Source organism: Chlorella variabilis, assembly GCF_000147415.1.
Source record: "Chlorella variabilis unplaced genomic scaffold CHLNCscaffold_18, whole genome shotgun sequence".
Classification (NCBI taxonomy): domain Eukaryota; kingdom Viridiplantae; phylum Chlorophyta; class Trebouxiophyceae; order Chlorellales; family Chlorellaceae; genus Chlorella; species Chlorella variabilis.
In genome coordinates, this window is record NW_005435070.1 from 533,420 (window position 1) to 544,090 (window position 10,671).

A 10,671-nucleotide genomic window follows, 5' to 3' on the forward strand; every position below is an offset into this window, starting at 1 on the left:
TCATCGCTTGCGTAGGCAGGCTGCGGCAGGGCCGACTGCCAGCGCTGCTGCTGCTGCTGCTTCTGAGATCGAAGCTGCCATTGCTGCTGCGGCGCCGGCTGCTGCACGTCCTGTTGGCAGGCGCCCGCCACGCCGCCGCCTGCCGGCCCTGCCCCAGCGGCGGCGCCGGGGTTGGTGGCCGCGGCGCCGCGCCCCGCCAGCCTCGGCAGCACAGATACACCTCGCCGCAGCATGGTGGAGCAGCCGCGGAGCCTGTCGAGCGCGTCGGGAGGGACCCTCTCGGCGAGGGCTTGGGGCAGGGAGGAGGGAGTGGCGAGTGCTCGGCTTGTCAAGCCTGCTAGATGAAAAGATGATGAAAATGTGGACGCGCCGATGAGGGTCGCCCCATGCACCCCGCCCCCCAACTCACCAGGCTCACCAAAGGGCAGGGCCCCGCTGGCTGAAGAGTGCTAAGGGAACCCCAGGGGCCACAAATTTCCAAGGCAAGGATCATGCACCGTTGCCGGGCTGCATTGGAGCGCGCTGGCCGGCCATGGCCTATTGCCTCACCCCACCGCCGCCGCCAGGCCCCCTACCGTCGGCACGGGCTTGGCAGCATGCAATTACAAGGAATGTCACACCTCCACACCATGCACACGGATCATCATGCACCCTCTCCTGCCGTTTTTTAACGTTTTCAGGCCAGGCGCGGGGCACCAAGTAGGGCGTGCCGCTCGCGCCGCCAGCGCCGCGACGTTGTCAGCATCACACAGGGCGCTCCCCACGCTGGCTCAGCTCAGTAATCGCCCTGCACCCCAGGCACACGCAGCAGGGCGCCAGTCAGCTGCCAGAGCTCCCAGCAGCACCACCACACCATCAGGCAACAGCGGCGGCGCTGGCAGCCCAGGCCCCCAGGGGCCAGAGAGCGGCGCCGGCGGCGCACGCACCCCGTCGCGCTCGCGCCTGCCGCCGCCATACTCCCGCCTGCCGCCGCCATACTCGCGCCTGCCGCCGCCGTACTCCCGCCTGTCGCCACCACCCTCCTGGTAGCCGCCGCCGCGCGGGCCCTGCTCCCTGCCACGCGCAAACTCATCCATCTTTGCGGACACCACCCGGCCGTCGATGCTGGAGCCGTGCAGCACCTGCAGGTGGGCAGGCGGGCGGCCAGGCATGAGGCGGGCGCCCGAGGCAGCCGAGGGGCAGGTGAGCAGGAACCGCAGCAGCCCACGCCGGCCCGTGGCCGCGCGAGCAAGCGCTGCGGGTGCGCCGCTGCAGCGGGCGGGGCCTCCTCGCTCGTGCCTGGCTGGGCGCCGGCAGGCCCCAACACCCGCCACGCGCAACACCCGCCACACCCAACACACACACACACCCAAACGCGCATCAGTCATACTTAATCAACCACCAGCCAGCAGCTCACCTCGATGACGGTCTGCGCGTCGGCGGGGGTCCCCATGGTGAGGATGCCCCAGCCGCGGCTGGTGCCGTCGGGGTGCGTGCGCACGTCGGCGCGCATCACGCCCTCCGTGTTGCCGCCACCCTCCTCCAGCGCGCGCCTGCGGAGCGGGGCGGGGCGGGGCGGGAGCGGGGCGGGGTGGGAGGCCACAACCGCGCGGCGACACGCACACACTCGCTAGCGGCGCAAGGCTCACGCGGCGCCAGGCGGGCCAGCCGGCGGGCCGCGCTGGGCACGCCGGGCGCTGGGCTCCTGGCCATGGCGCGGCGCGCGGGTGGCGGCGCGGCGGCCATGCTTCGCTCCCCATGTTTCTTGTGCGCCGGCTGGCGGGCACGACCCCGGCAGCCGTCCCGCATGCGAGCAGGCCAACGCCCCACCGGCCGCAGCCGCCCTGCCCGTGAGCAGGGCAGCGCCCCGGCGGCAGGGCACTCACTTGGCGAGGTCCTTGAAGTCTTGCCACTGGAAGTCAGTGATGGGTAGGCCATGCACCACCACCCGAGTGTCCGGCTGCAGGGCGCAGGCGGAGGGGCGCGCGGACGGCGGCGCCGGCGGCGTCAGGGGAGGTGCGGGCCGGCGGCAGGCTCTCTCTCCATCCAGGCACGGAACAGGTGCGGAGCCAGCCGCGGTCAGAGCAATCTGCGGGAGAGCGAGGCCCCGCGCAGCACAAGTGCTCCCCGCCGCATGGGGCGCCCGGCGTGGGGTGGCGCCAGCGCCGGCGGCGGGGGTGCACGTGCGGCGGACTCACGGCGGACTGGTAGCCTCCCTGCCTGGGCGCCCGGTTCTGGTAGCCCTGAGAGAAGTCGCGAGGGCCATCCCTGAACTCACGCGGCCCGTCCCGGCCCGGGCCGCGCACCTGCCGCTTGTCGCCGCGGTCCTCCCTGCAAGCCCGCCAGGGCAGCCAGCGCCGGCGTCAGCCCCTGCAGGTTTGCAGCAGGCAGCAGGCCGCCCCGGGGCAAGCAGCCGCTCCGGCCGTGGCGCAGTGCCGCCGCTGCGTGCCCCGCAGCGGGCAGCCTGCCAGGCTGCGCGCCCCGCAGCGGGCAGCCTGCCAGGCTGCGCGCCCCGCAGCGGGCAGCGGCCCTTTGGACGCCGGCCGCGGCCCGCCCGCCCACCTGACTTGCAGCTCCCGGCCGTCCAGCTGGGAGGTGTGCAGGCGCTCGATGGCGGCACTGGCCTCCTCCGCGCTCTCAAACTCCACAAACCCAAAGCCCTGCGACTGGCCCGTGTCCCGCTTGCGCACGATGCGGGCGCTGGTCACCGAGCCCGCCTGCCCAAAGTGCTCGGCCAGCACCTGCGGGGCAGCCGGGGGCAGGAGGGCGAGGTGTGGGGCTTAACAGAGGGAGCGGGAGGGCGACAACATCATGGGGGTGGCAATGGCAAGCAGACGGCACACCGCGCCTGAGTGCAGCCGCCACCCCAGCCTAAAGCCCAGCCAGCCAGCCGGCGGCAGCCCACCTCGTCGGCAGTGTCCCAAGAGATGTTGTTGACAAACACGCGGGTGGGCTTGGGCGGCGCGGGCGCGCGCCTCTGGGCGTAGCCGCCCTCCTGGGCGAAGCCGGCGTCGCTGCCGGCGGGCTCCTCGGGCTCGCCGGCCTCTGGGCTGACCTCTGGGCTGGCGGCCTCCAGCTCCGCCTCGGCGCTGCTCTCGCTCTCCGCGCCCTCAGGGTATGCCGCCACAGAGAACCACCGGCTGCCTTGGTGGAGCTGCGACCAGCGCTGCTGCTTCAGGAGGAAGGGGCTGGCGCCGGCCAGGAGGGGGCGCACAGCCAGGCGAGGGGCGGCGGGCGCGGCCAGCGCCGCCGGCATGGCGGCGCAGGTGATGGCCGCGACCCCGCGCCCGGCCAGGCGCGGCAGGCGTCTCATCACGGCGGACATGCTGCTGCGGCGGGTTTCTGCTGGGCGGAGGCTGGTGGATCAGCCGTCTGCCAACTGATGCAGTGGCCCCAGCAGCAGTGTAAGCCTCCGTGCTCCCCTCCTTGACACAGCGAGAGTGGTGTGCCTCGGGCAGCTTTGGGTTGCCCGTTTTCACACGCGCGCATGCATGGGAAGGAAAGAGTGGCGCCGCGTCCGCCAGGTGAGCGGCGGCGCCGCCGCCGCCTGCATGACACGCTCAGAGAGCCGCAGCCCCGCTTACAATGAAATGTTGGTATCGAGTAAAGCATGGCACAGTAAACTACAGGCAAAACTTGATGTGAGGGAGCCGCCCGCCGCGCTGCCGCCGCTCCTCACAACCCGTGCACCGTCTTCTGCACTGCCCGCCACTCGGGTCCCTCCCCTTCCGCCGTCAGGTCACATTCCAGCACCTTGTCCGCCCGTTTGGCCGCCAGCACCTCGTCATCCTCGTCGAAGGCCTGCAGGGGAGGCAGGAGGAGGCACGCAGGTGGGGAAGGCCGCATGAGGGCGCGCCAGCGGCAGCGCAGCACAGGCCAGGCACCTGGCACGCGCAAGCTTCCACAGTGTGCATGCGCATGTGCATGCCACATGCAGGCAGCGCAGGCAGGCGGGCCGAGCAAGCAGGCATCGCCATGCGCACAGGCAGCTTGAGCAGTGCCGGCAAGCAGGCCGGAGCAGGCAGGGCTGGGCGGCGTGCCTTTGTGAGGTCTATCAACTCCTCTTCTCGCTCCCGCTTCACCCGCGTGGCCGCTGCCTGCCGCTGAGCCTGCTGCTGCTGCTGCTTGAGCGGCCGCTTGCGCCCCGCCCCCGACGCCGCACCGCGCGAGGGCCCCGCCGCACTCTCATCATTCTCCTCCCCCTCCTCTCGCTCCGCCGTGTCTGCAGCGCGGCGGCGCAGCGGCGGCGAGGAGCGCGAATGGATGCGTTCTGCAGCACAGGGTGCACATGCAGCGTCCCCAACGCAGCATGTAGGCGCAGCCAGGCGCAGCCGACCCCCCACCTGGGAACTGCTGCAGGATGGCGCGGTGCGCTGGGTTGTCGCGCTTCAGGATGCCGCGCAGCAGCAGCGTGGCGGCGGTCTCGTACCGCAGCTCCAGCTCCGCCGTGGGCTGGCCTCCATCCAGCATGATGAAGGTGCGGGTGTCGAAGCCGGATCCCAGCTTCAGCTCGCCCTTGCCGGTGGTCAGCGAGGGCGCCAAGAAGAACTGCATGCGCCAGCGAGGCGGGGAGGATGGGGGAGGTAGGCAGGCAGGCAGGCGGCAGGCATGGGCCTGATACTGACATGCATGCAGCCGGCTGCAATGAATGTGAGGCCGCCAGCTCCAGGCACCATGCACGACGTCATGCGTGATGAGCATAAGGGGTTGTGTGGCTGCTGATAAGGCGGCAGGCGGAGGGTAGGGGCGCACCTTCTTGCCCTCGGGCATCTTGGCGATGGATTCGTTGGTGGAGTCCGGTCCATAGTACCGTGGCAGCGCCGCCCGGTCCCCAGTGAACTGTGCTCGGTACACCTGCTGGCCAGAGCCGGACAGGCAGGAGTGGGCGCCCGGCGGGGAGGCGCAGCAGCGGCAGCGCTGCACGGCCCCGAGCGTGTGCCGACCTGGCACCGAATGCTGCCTTCTTGGAAGTTGAGGCCCGTGACCTGCTTGGCTGCCGTCTCCACTGGCTTGCTGAACACAAAGGACTGGTAGGCGGTGCCGTGCGCATCTGCAGAACAGTTTTTGGGGGGGGGCGGGCTTTGAGGGCACGAGGTGGGGTGCATGCGGCGTCCTCCTGCTCGCAACTGCGCTGCCGGCACAGGCTTTGGTTTACCTCCAGCCTTCAGAAAGCCCTCGAAGTCGCCGAACCTGGGCTTCTCGAACACCTTGTTGTACCCCACATACACTCCGTCCATGAACAATTTGGCCTGTATCAGAGAAGGGCGACCGCAGAGGAGAAGGGCGGCCACAGGTGGATGGTTGGCGGGCGTGGAGCGGCGACGGCGACGGCACATCCCCCACTCACCATTCTGTGGCTGCCGTCTAGCTTGCTGTAGCCCGGGCGCTGCGCCAAGCGCACTGTGAAGGGGTCGCCAGGCGAGGCCACCGCGTATGCCCTGCCGTTGTGCTGAACCTCAGGCAGCAGCTGACCGCCTGCGCCGACCAGGTTGAGTGAGTACTCGCCCAGCCGCACCATGGCGGTGTTATCGGAGAGTCAAAACGGCGATTTGAGTAGCGGAGCAGCAGGCGACAGTCACTGAAGCTGATGGATCGCTTTGGAGCTGATCATCGTCCCTGTCTGCAACAGATGGGGCCTCTATAGGGGGCTTTGGCAGATGGCATCTCTACTTGTACTTACTCAGGTACCTCAAGCTGAGTCGGCCAGCGTGGAACAGGAGCTGCAGCCCATCAGGAGTGCCGTGCTGATCATTGCTGACGGATCCTGACCATCTGGTGACGAAGCTTGGCCCGGTCACCCCCAAGCCGAGCTGCGGGCGGCAGCGGCGGCAGACCTGCGGCGGTGGCGGCGCCACTCCCAACCCATCGGCCGCAGTCATGCAACTTTGCCGTGCCTCTGCATATGCGCCAATCCCATGCATGTGATCACCTCTAGCCGCCTTCTACGAAAGGCCTTTCGTACTGATCTCTCTGCCACTTGGCAGCCAAATCACAGGTGATAGCTCCAGAAGCAATTGCAGCCTGCTCTCGTCAAAGCTGCAGCCAGCCGGCCCAGGCAGCCAGCCGGGAGTGGAGACTGCTGCCGCTGTTGGTAACAAAAGTCCGAGACGGGACGGCTAGCAAAAAGGACCAGTGGCGTGTAGGTGCGTGAGACAGGGTTGTGGGATCGCTGCAAGGTCCAGGGAGGCTGCGCGATAGGGATGCCAGGCACGTGGGGACCATCGCCCATGGATGGCCATAATTTGGCTCCCGCCTGCACGAATCTGCAGTGCAGGCCGGGATGAGCTCAACCGTTGGGAGCGGCGTGCCGGCGGGGCCTAGCACAGGCAACAGCACGGCCGCCGCCGCCACCGCCGACGCGACGTCCCTCGAGTTGGCGCTGACCAACTTCTGGCTGCTGATTTGCGCGGCGCTGGTGTTCTTTCAGCAGTGCGGCTTTGCGCTGCTGGAGGCGGGCAGCGTGAGGCAGAAAAACGTCAGGTGGGTGGGCCAAGCGTACGCAGTGCTTGCACATATGGTCAGGTCATGTACCATATAGCACCGTACAGCATACCTCCTGTATGCACATTCTGCGTTGCCATTCTGGAGCCTCCCAACACCCGCCCACTGTCCGCTCCCCTTCGCAGAAACATCCTGTTGAAGAACACCATAGATGCGTCCGTGGCAGTAGCAATGTGGTTTGCGGTGGGAGCGGCGTTTGAGGGGTCCGGCGTGTGTAGCGGCAACGCCTTCATCGGCACCACGGGCTTCTTCCTGGCTGGTGACGTGACCTCTAGTAAGTGCCCTGGGCCTGGCTGGACGCCCTGGTAGGCCTCGCGGCCTCGCTCCTGATCTTCTCCTCCCCCACCAGCCTGCCCGCCTGCCGGCTGCCCCGCCCAACCGGCGCCGCCCAGCGCCCGGGGCCCTCGCCACGCCCCGCACCCAGCCTGCCGGCCCGCCTGCCTGCCTGCCACAGGGCCGGGCTACCTGTCGCGCTGGTTCTTCGGGTGGGCCTTCTCCGCCACTGCCTCCACCACCGTGTCGGGCGCGGTGGCCGAGCGGCTGCGCTTCAGATCCTATGTCATGTACACGCTGGCCATCACTGGGCTGGGTGAGGGCGCCCGCCGCCTCCCGCCTGCCTGCCGCTGCTACATGGTGTGCCTGCCCTGCCGCCCTGCCGCCACGCCGCGGCCCTCCAAACCCTGCCGCTGAGCCGCTACCTGCCGCCTTGCGCCCTGCGTGCTCTGGCGTGCAGTGTACCCCGTGGCGGCGCACTGGGTGTGGAGCCCCGTCGGCTGGCTGTCCCCCACTCGTGTGGACTGCGCCACTGGGGAGCGGGTGTACACCTTCAGCAATGCAGTGGGGCTCATAGATTTCTCCGGATCTGGTGCGCCTCCCTCTCTCCCCATTCATGCTGATTGTGATCAGTGGTGGGGTGGGGCGCGCACGCCGGTGTTTTGTGCTGCCTGGCAGGGCAGGGCAGCGCTTGCTGCAGGCCCCGCGCAGGCCGCGCAGGCCATACCTCTGCCTGATGGTGCGTGCCCTCCGCGCTGCCTGCAGGCGTGGTGCACCTGCTGGGGGGGACTGCGGCGCTGCTTGGGGCGTGGCTGCTGGGGCCGCGCCAGGGGCGTTACACCGCAGACGGCACCCTGGTTGAGATGGTGGGGTGCAACCCCTCCCACGCAGCGCTGGGCACCTTCATCCTGTGTGAGCCCTCCCTGCCCTGCCCTGCCGTGCCCAGGAGCTGCTTGCGGGCCTGGGGGTGGGATGGAGCAAGGGGTGGCTGCGACCCTGCTGCAAGCAACTGGCCTTTGGCAGGCCTGCGGTCTCAAGAGCCCGCCGCGCCTGGCCCCGTGCTCTCTGCCGCAGGGTTTGGCTGGTATGGTTTCAACTTCGGCTCCACAAAGTGCTTCAACGAGGCCTGCATGGAGGTGCGCGTCATGGGCAGGCAGGCCTGGCCAATGACACGCCTCGTGCGGCAAGCAGTCAATGACACGCCTCGTGCGGCTGCTTGCCGCCTGCTGCTCATGCTGCCACATGGATCCGGCTTCCAATTGGCATGCTGTTGCTGCCCCCAGACCTCCTCCCCGCCTTGCCTTTTGAGCGCAGCTGGCGAGCAAGATTGCAGTCAACACCACGCTGGGCGGCGGGGCAGGCGGCCTGATCACTCTGACTCTCACCATCTTGATGGGCTCGCCAGGGGACATCGGCCCGCTGCTCAACGGCATCCTGGCTGGTGCGGGCATTGCTGCACTTGTCCCGCCTTGCAGCCTGCCGTGCCCGCAACGGTGGTTGCAACACAGACGCTGTCATTCTGCAGCCGGAGCGGCGCAGTTGCAGCCACCCTCCTGCCTCCTTCTTTGGCTGCTGGCTACGCCGCGTGGTGCTGCACCCTGAGATTGTGCTGGTGCTGGCCCCGCTATTTGCTTGCTCCTCCCATCCACTCTCGTCTGCCGTGTGCTGCAGGCCTGGTGTCTGTTACCGGCCCGTGCGCCGTCGTCACCCCCTGGGCAGCGTTCTTGATTGGCGCCATTGGCGGCACCGTCTACACATTCTGCAGCAAGTTCTTTCAGACCAAGGCAAGCAGAACGGCTGGCGGGCGGCTGTGGCTGCCTCGCTGCACCTCGGAATACTGCTGTGCTTGGCTCGGGCCACGCTCTGCCTCTTGGGTGGGGCTACCCGCTGCCCCATGGCCTTGCCCACCCTCGCTCACTGCTGCAGGCCCGCATCGACGACCCTCTCGACGTCAGCTCGGTGCACGGCTGCTGCGGCGCCTGGGGCCTGATTGCAGGAGGTGCGGCCAGCGCGGGCGCCGCCACTGCGGCACACTGCGGAGCCCTTTGTGGCCGCTGCGCAACAACTGCTTCTTCCAAGCATAATATGCGCTTGGTAAGGCAGGACATGAACACTACATGGTTGCGCCTGCCGCCGCCTGCAGGCCTGTTTGCCACCAAGACGGGCGTGCAGGAGGCATACAACAGCGACGCAGGCTACGGCCTGTTCTACGGCGGCAACGTGGCGCAGCTGGGCATCCAGCTGCTAGGTGCGCCCACGCTGCTGCCGCCACTCCCGCTTGCCAGCTGTGTGCGGCTGACTGGAGGCTGCCAATGGCATGGCAGCAGCCCCAATTAGGTCACACCTTGCCTGCACTAACCTCTGCCCTCTCCGGCCAACTCAATTGCAGGCCTGGTGTGCATCGCTGCCTGGAGCGCCGCCATCTGCGGGTCGCTGTTCTTTGCCCTCAAGAAGATTGGCTGGCTGCGGGCCAGCAAGGAAGTGGAGCAGCGGGGCCTCGACTGTGAGTCGTGTTCACTTGAGTGCCCAGCAGCAGCAGCATTGCAGCCTGTCTGGGCCCAGGGCGGAGTGGAAGCTGGCATGGCCTGGCCCATGCACCACTTCATTGCCAGCTGGCGCCTGATGGCCGCAAAGCACAACAATGCCATGTGCTGCTGTGTGCTGCTGCAGATGCCCAATCCGTCGGCGCGGGGACAGCCTTTTGGTTCTTGCACGGTGGCCGCCCGGAGCAGAATGGCAGCATCGACCAGTCGCTGTCCAGCAGCACGCTGTAGCGCACAGTGTGGGCAGCGGCCAGTGGGCAGCGGCCAGCTGGCGTGCATCTGCATGTGCCGATCAGCCGGCTGGTCCTTTCAAGGAGCGAGTTCCTCAGTTTTCGATCTCTCCAAATGATCCGAGCGCAAATTCTGTTAAATATATGTGTTTTATTTTCCTTCCTATACCCCAAGTTGGCCCTCATGCAACTGTCCGCATTCATTCCTCGCCTCCGATCTCAGTTTGCAATTTTGTGTTGCAGCAGGCCGGGTGCTATTGCAGAACCGCCTGACGAGTTTCAACGTTTCAAACGGCTCCTCCGTCCCAGTTGAATTTCCCCAGTGCATGCCCTATGATTGCATGATTCATCATCAGCTGATATCTGCAAAACGACTCGATTGAATAACTGCCAGCCTTCCGCAGCATGGCAGATCAACAAGGCATCGCCAATGATGGCATCCGTGTGCCCATATTGCTGCCACAAGTCCCGAAAGTGGTGTGCTGGCACCAGGGGAGCGAGAGAGTCGCAAAACCAGTGCAAAACCCTAGCAACGCTCAGAGAGTTGGCCGTCCTAGCGGCGTTTTCAGGGAGAATCAGGCGAGTACATACAGCATGCCAGCTCTGCAGACACCAGCCCAGAGCCTGTCGGTCCAAGCCTGCGGCTGAGCAGAAGAGAAGAAGAAGAAGAGAACACGCGGGACGCGTGATTTGTACTTCGGCCGTACTGGGAGCATGTTTGCACCATGGTTGTGCTGCAGGGAGGGCCAGAAACTTGACATGGCCGCCGCGGGAGTAGCAGAGGCTCGAAAGTCAGTCGGAAATGCGGCCGTATCGAGCAGACTGCAGGGCGGGGTCGCCAGCGCCATTCATTCATTCAGCACACAGCCCGGCCGCCTCTTGCTCGAGGGCGGCCCACTTTGGCCTGGGCCGCCCGGGCCGCCCTCCCCCCCGGGCGCATGTTCGGTGTTGGAGGGGTGTGCCCAGCGATAGGGGGCCCCTGAAGGCATGCGCCGAGGCCGGGAAGCGTGGTTCGGCGCTGCTGCACGCTTGGCGATTTGACCAGAACCACGTGCCGCCGAGCTGCGGCCGCAGTTTCCGGCCCACGGTCTACGGTCGCAGCCACGGGACTCGGCGGCACGGCGTTTGGGCCCAAGCTTGCTGCC

At 67.5% G+C, this 10,671-nt stretch overlaps 3 protein-coding genes across 3 annotated transcripts; 1 reads left to right on the top strand and 2 right to left on the bottom strand.

Annotated features, from left to right (window-relative positions):
• Window positions 1-775: 775 nt before the first annotated feature.
• On the bottom strand, window positions 776-3,304 carry CHLNCDRAFT_137048 (hypothetical protein; the record flags this gene model as incomplete). Its single annotated transcript, XM_005845370.1, has 7 exons — window positions 776-787; window positions 927-1,121; window positions 1,397-1,532; window positions 1,866-1,939; window positions 2,178-2,310; window positions 2,542-2,720; window positions 2,885-3,304. The coding sequence occupies 7 exons, from the start codon at window positions 3,302-3,304 to the stop codon at window positions 776-778; spliced, it is 1,149 nt and encodes a 382-aa protein (XP_005845432.1).
• Window positions 3,305-3,654: 350 nt separating this feature from the next.
• CHLNCDRAFT_137049 (expressed protein) lies at window positions 3,655-5,497 on the bottom strand (the record flags this gene model as incomplete). The annotated part of the gene is made up of 7 exons (XM_005845371.1): window positions 3,655-3,780; window positions 4,062-4,201; window positions 4,323-4,527; window positions 4,732-4,833; window positions 4,923-5,029; window positions 5,135-5,228; window positions 5,327-5,497. The coding sequence occupies 7 exons, from the start codon at window positions 5,495-5,497 to the stop codon at window positions 3,655-3,657; spliced, it is 945 nt and encodes a 314-aa protein (XP_005845433.1).
• A 762-nt stretch (window positions 5,498-6,259) lies between these two features.
• CHLNCDRAFT_58614 (hypothetical protein) lies at window positions 6,260-9,527 on the top strand (the record flags this gene model as incomplete). The annotated part of the gene is made up of 12 exons (XM_005845244.1): window positions 6,260-6,459; window positions 6,606-6,754; window positions 6,935-7,069; window positions 7,214-7,345; window positions 7,519-7,665; window positions 7,828-7,889; window positions 8,068-8,194; window positions 8,425-8,627; window positions 8,680-8,752; window positions 8,897-9,001; window positions 9,143-9,256; window positions 9,424-9,527. The coding sequence occupies 12 exons, from the start codon at window positions 6,260-6,262 to the stop codon at window positions 9,525-9,527; spliced, it is 1,551 nt and encodes a 516-aa protein (XP_005845306.1).
• Between the last annotated feature and the right edge of the window lie 1,144 nt (window positions 9,528-10,671).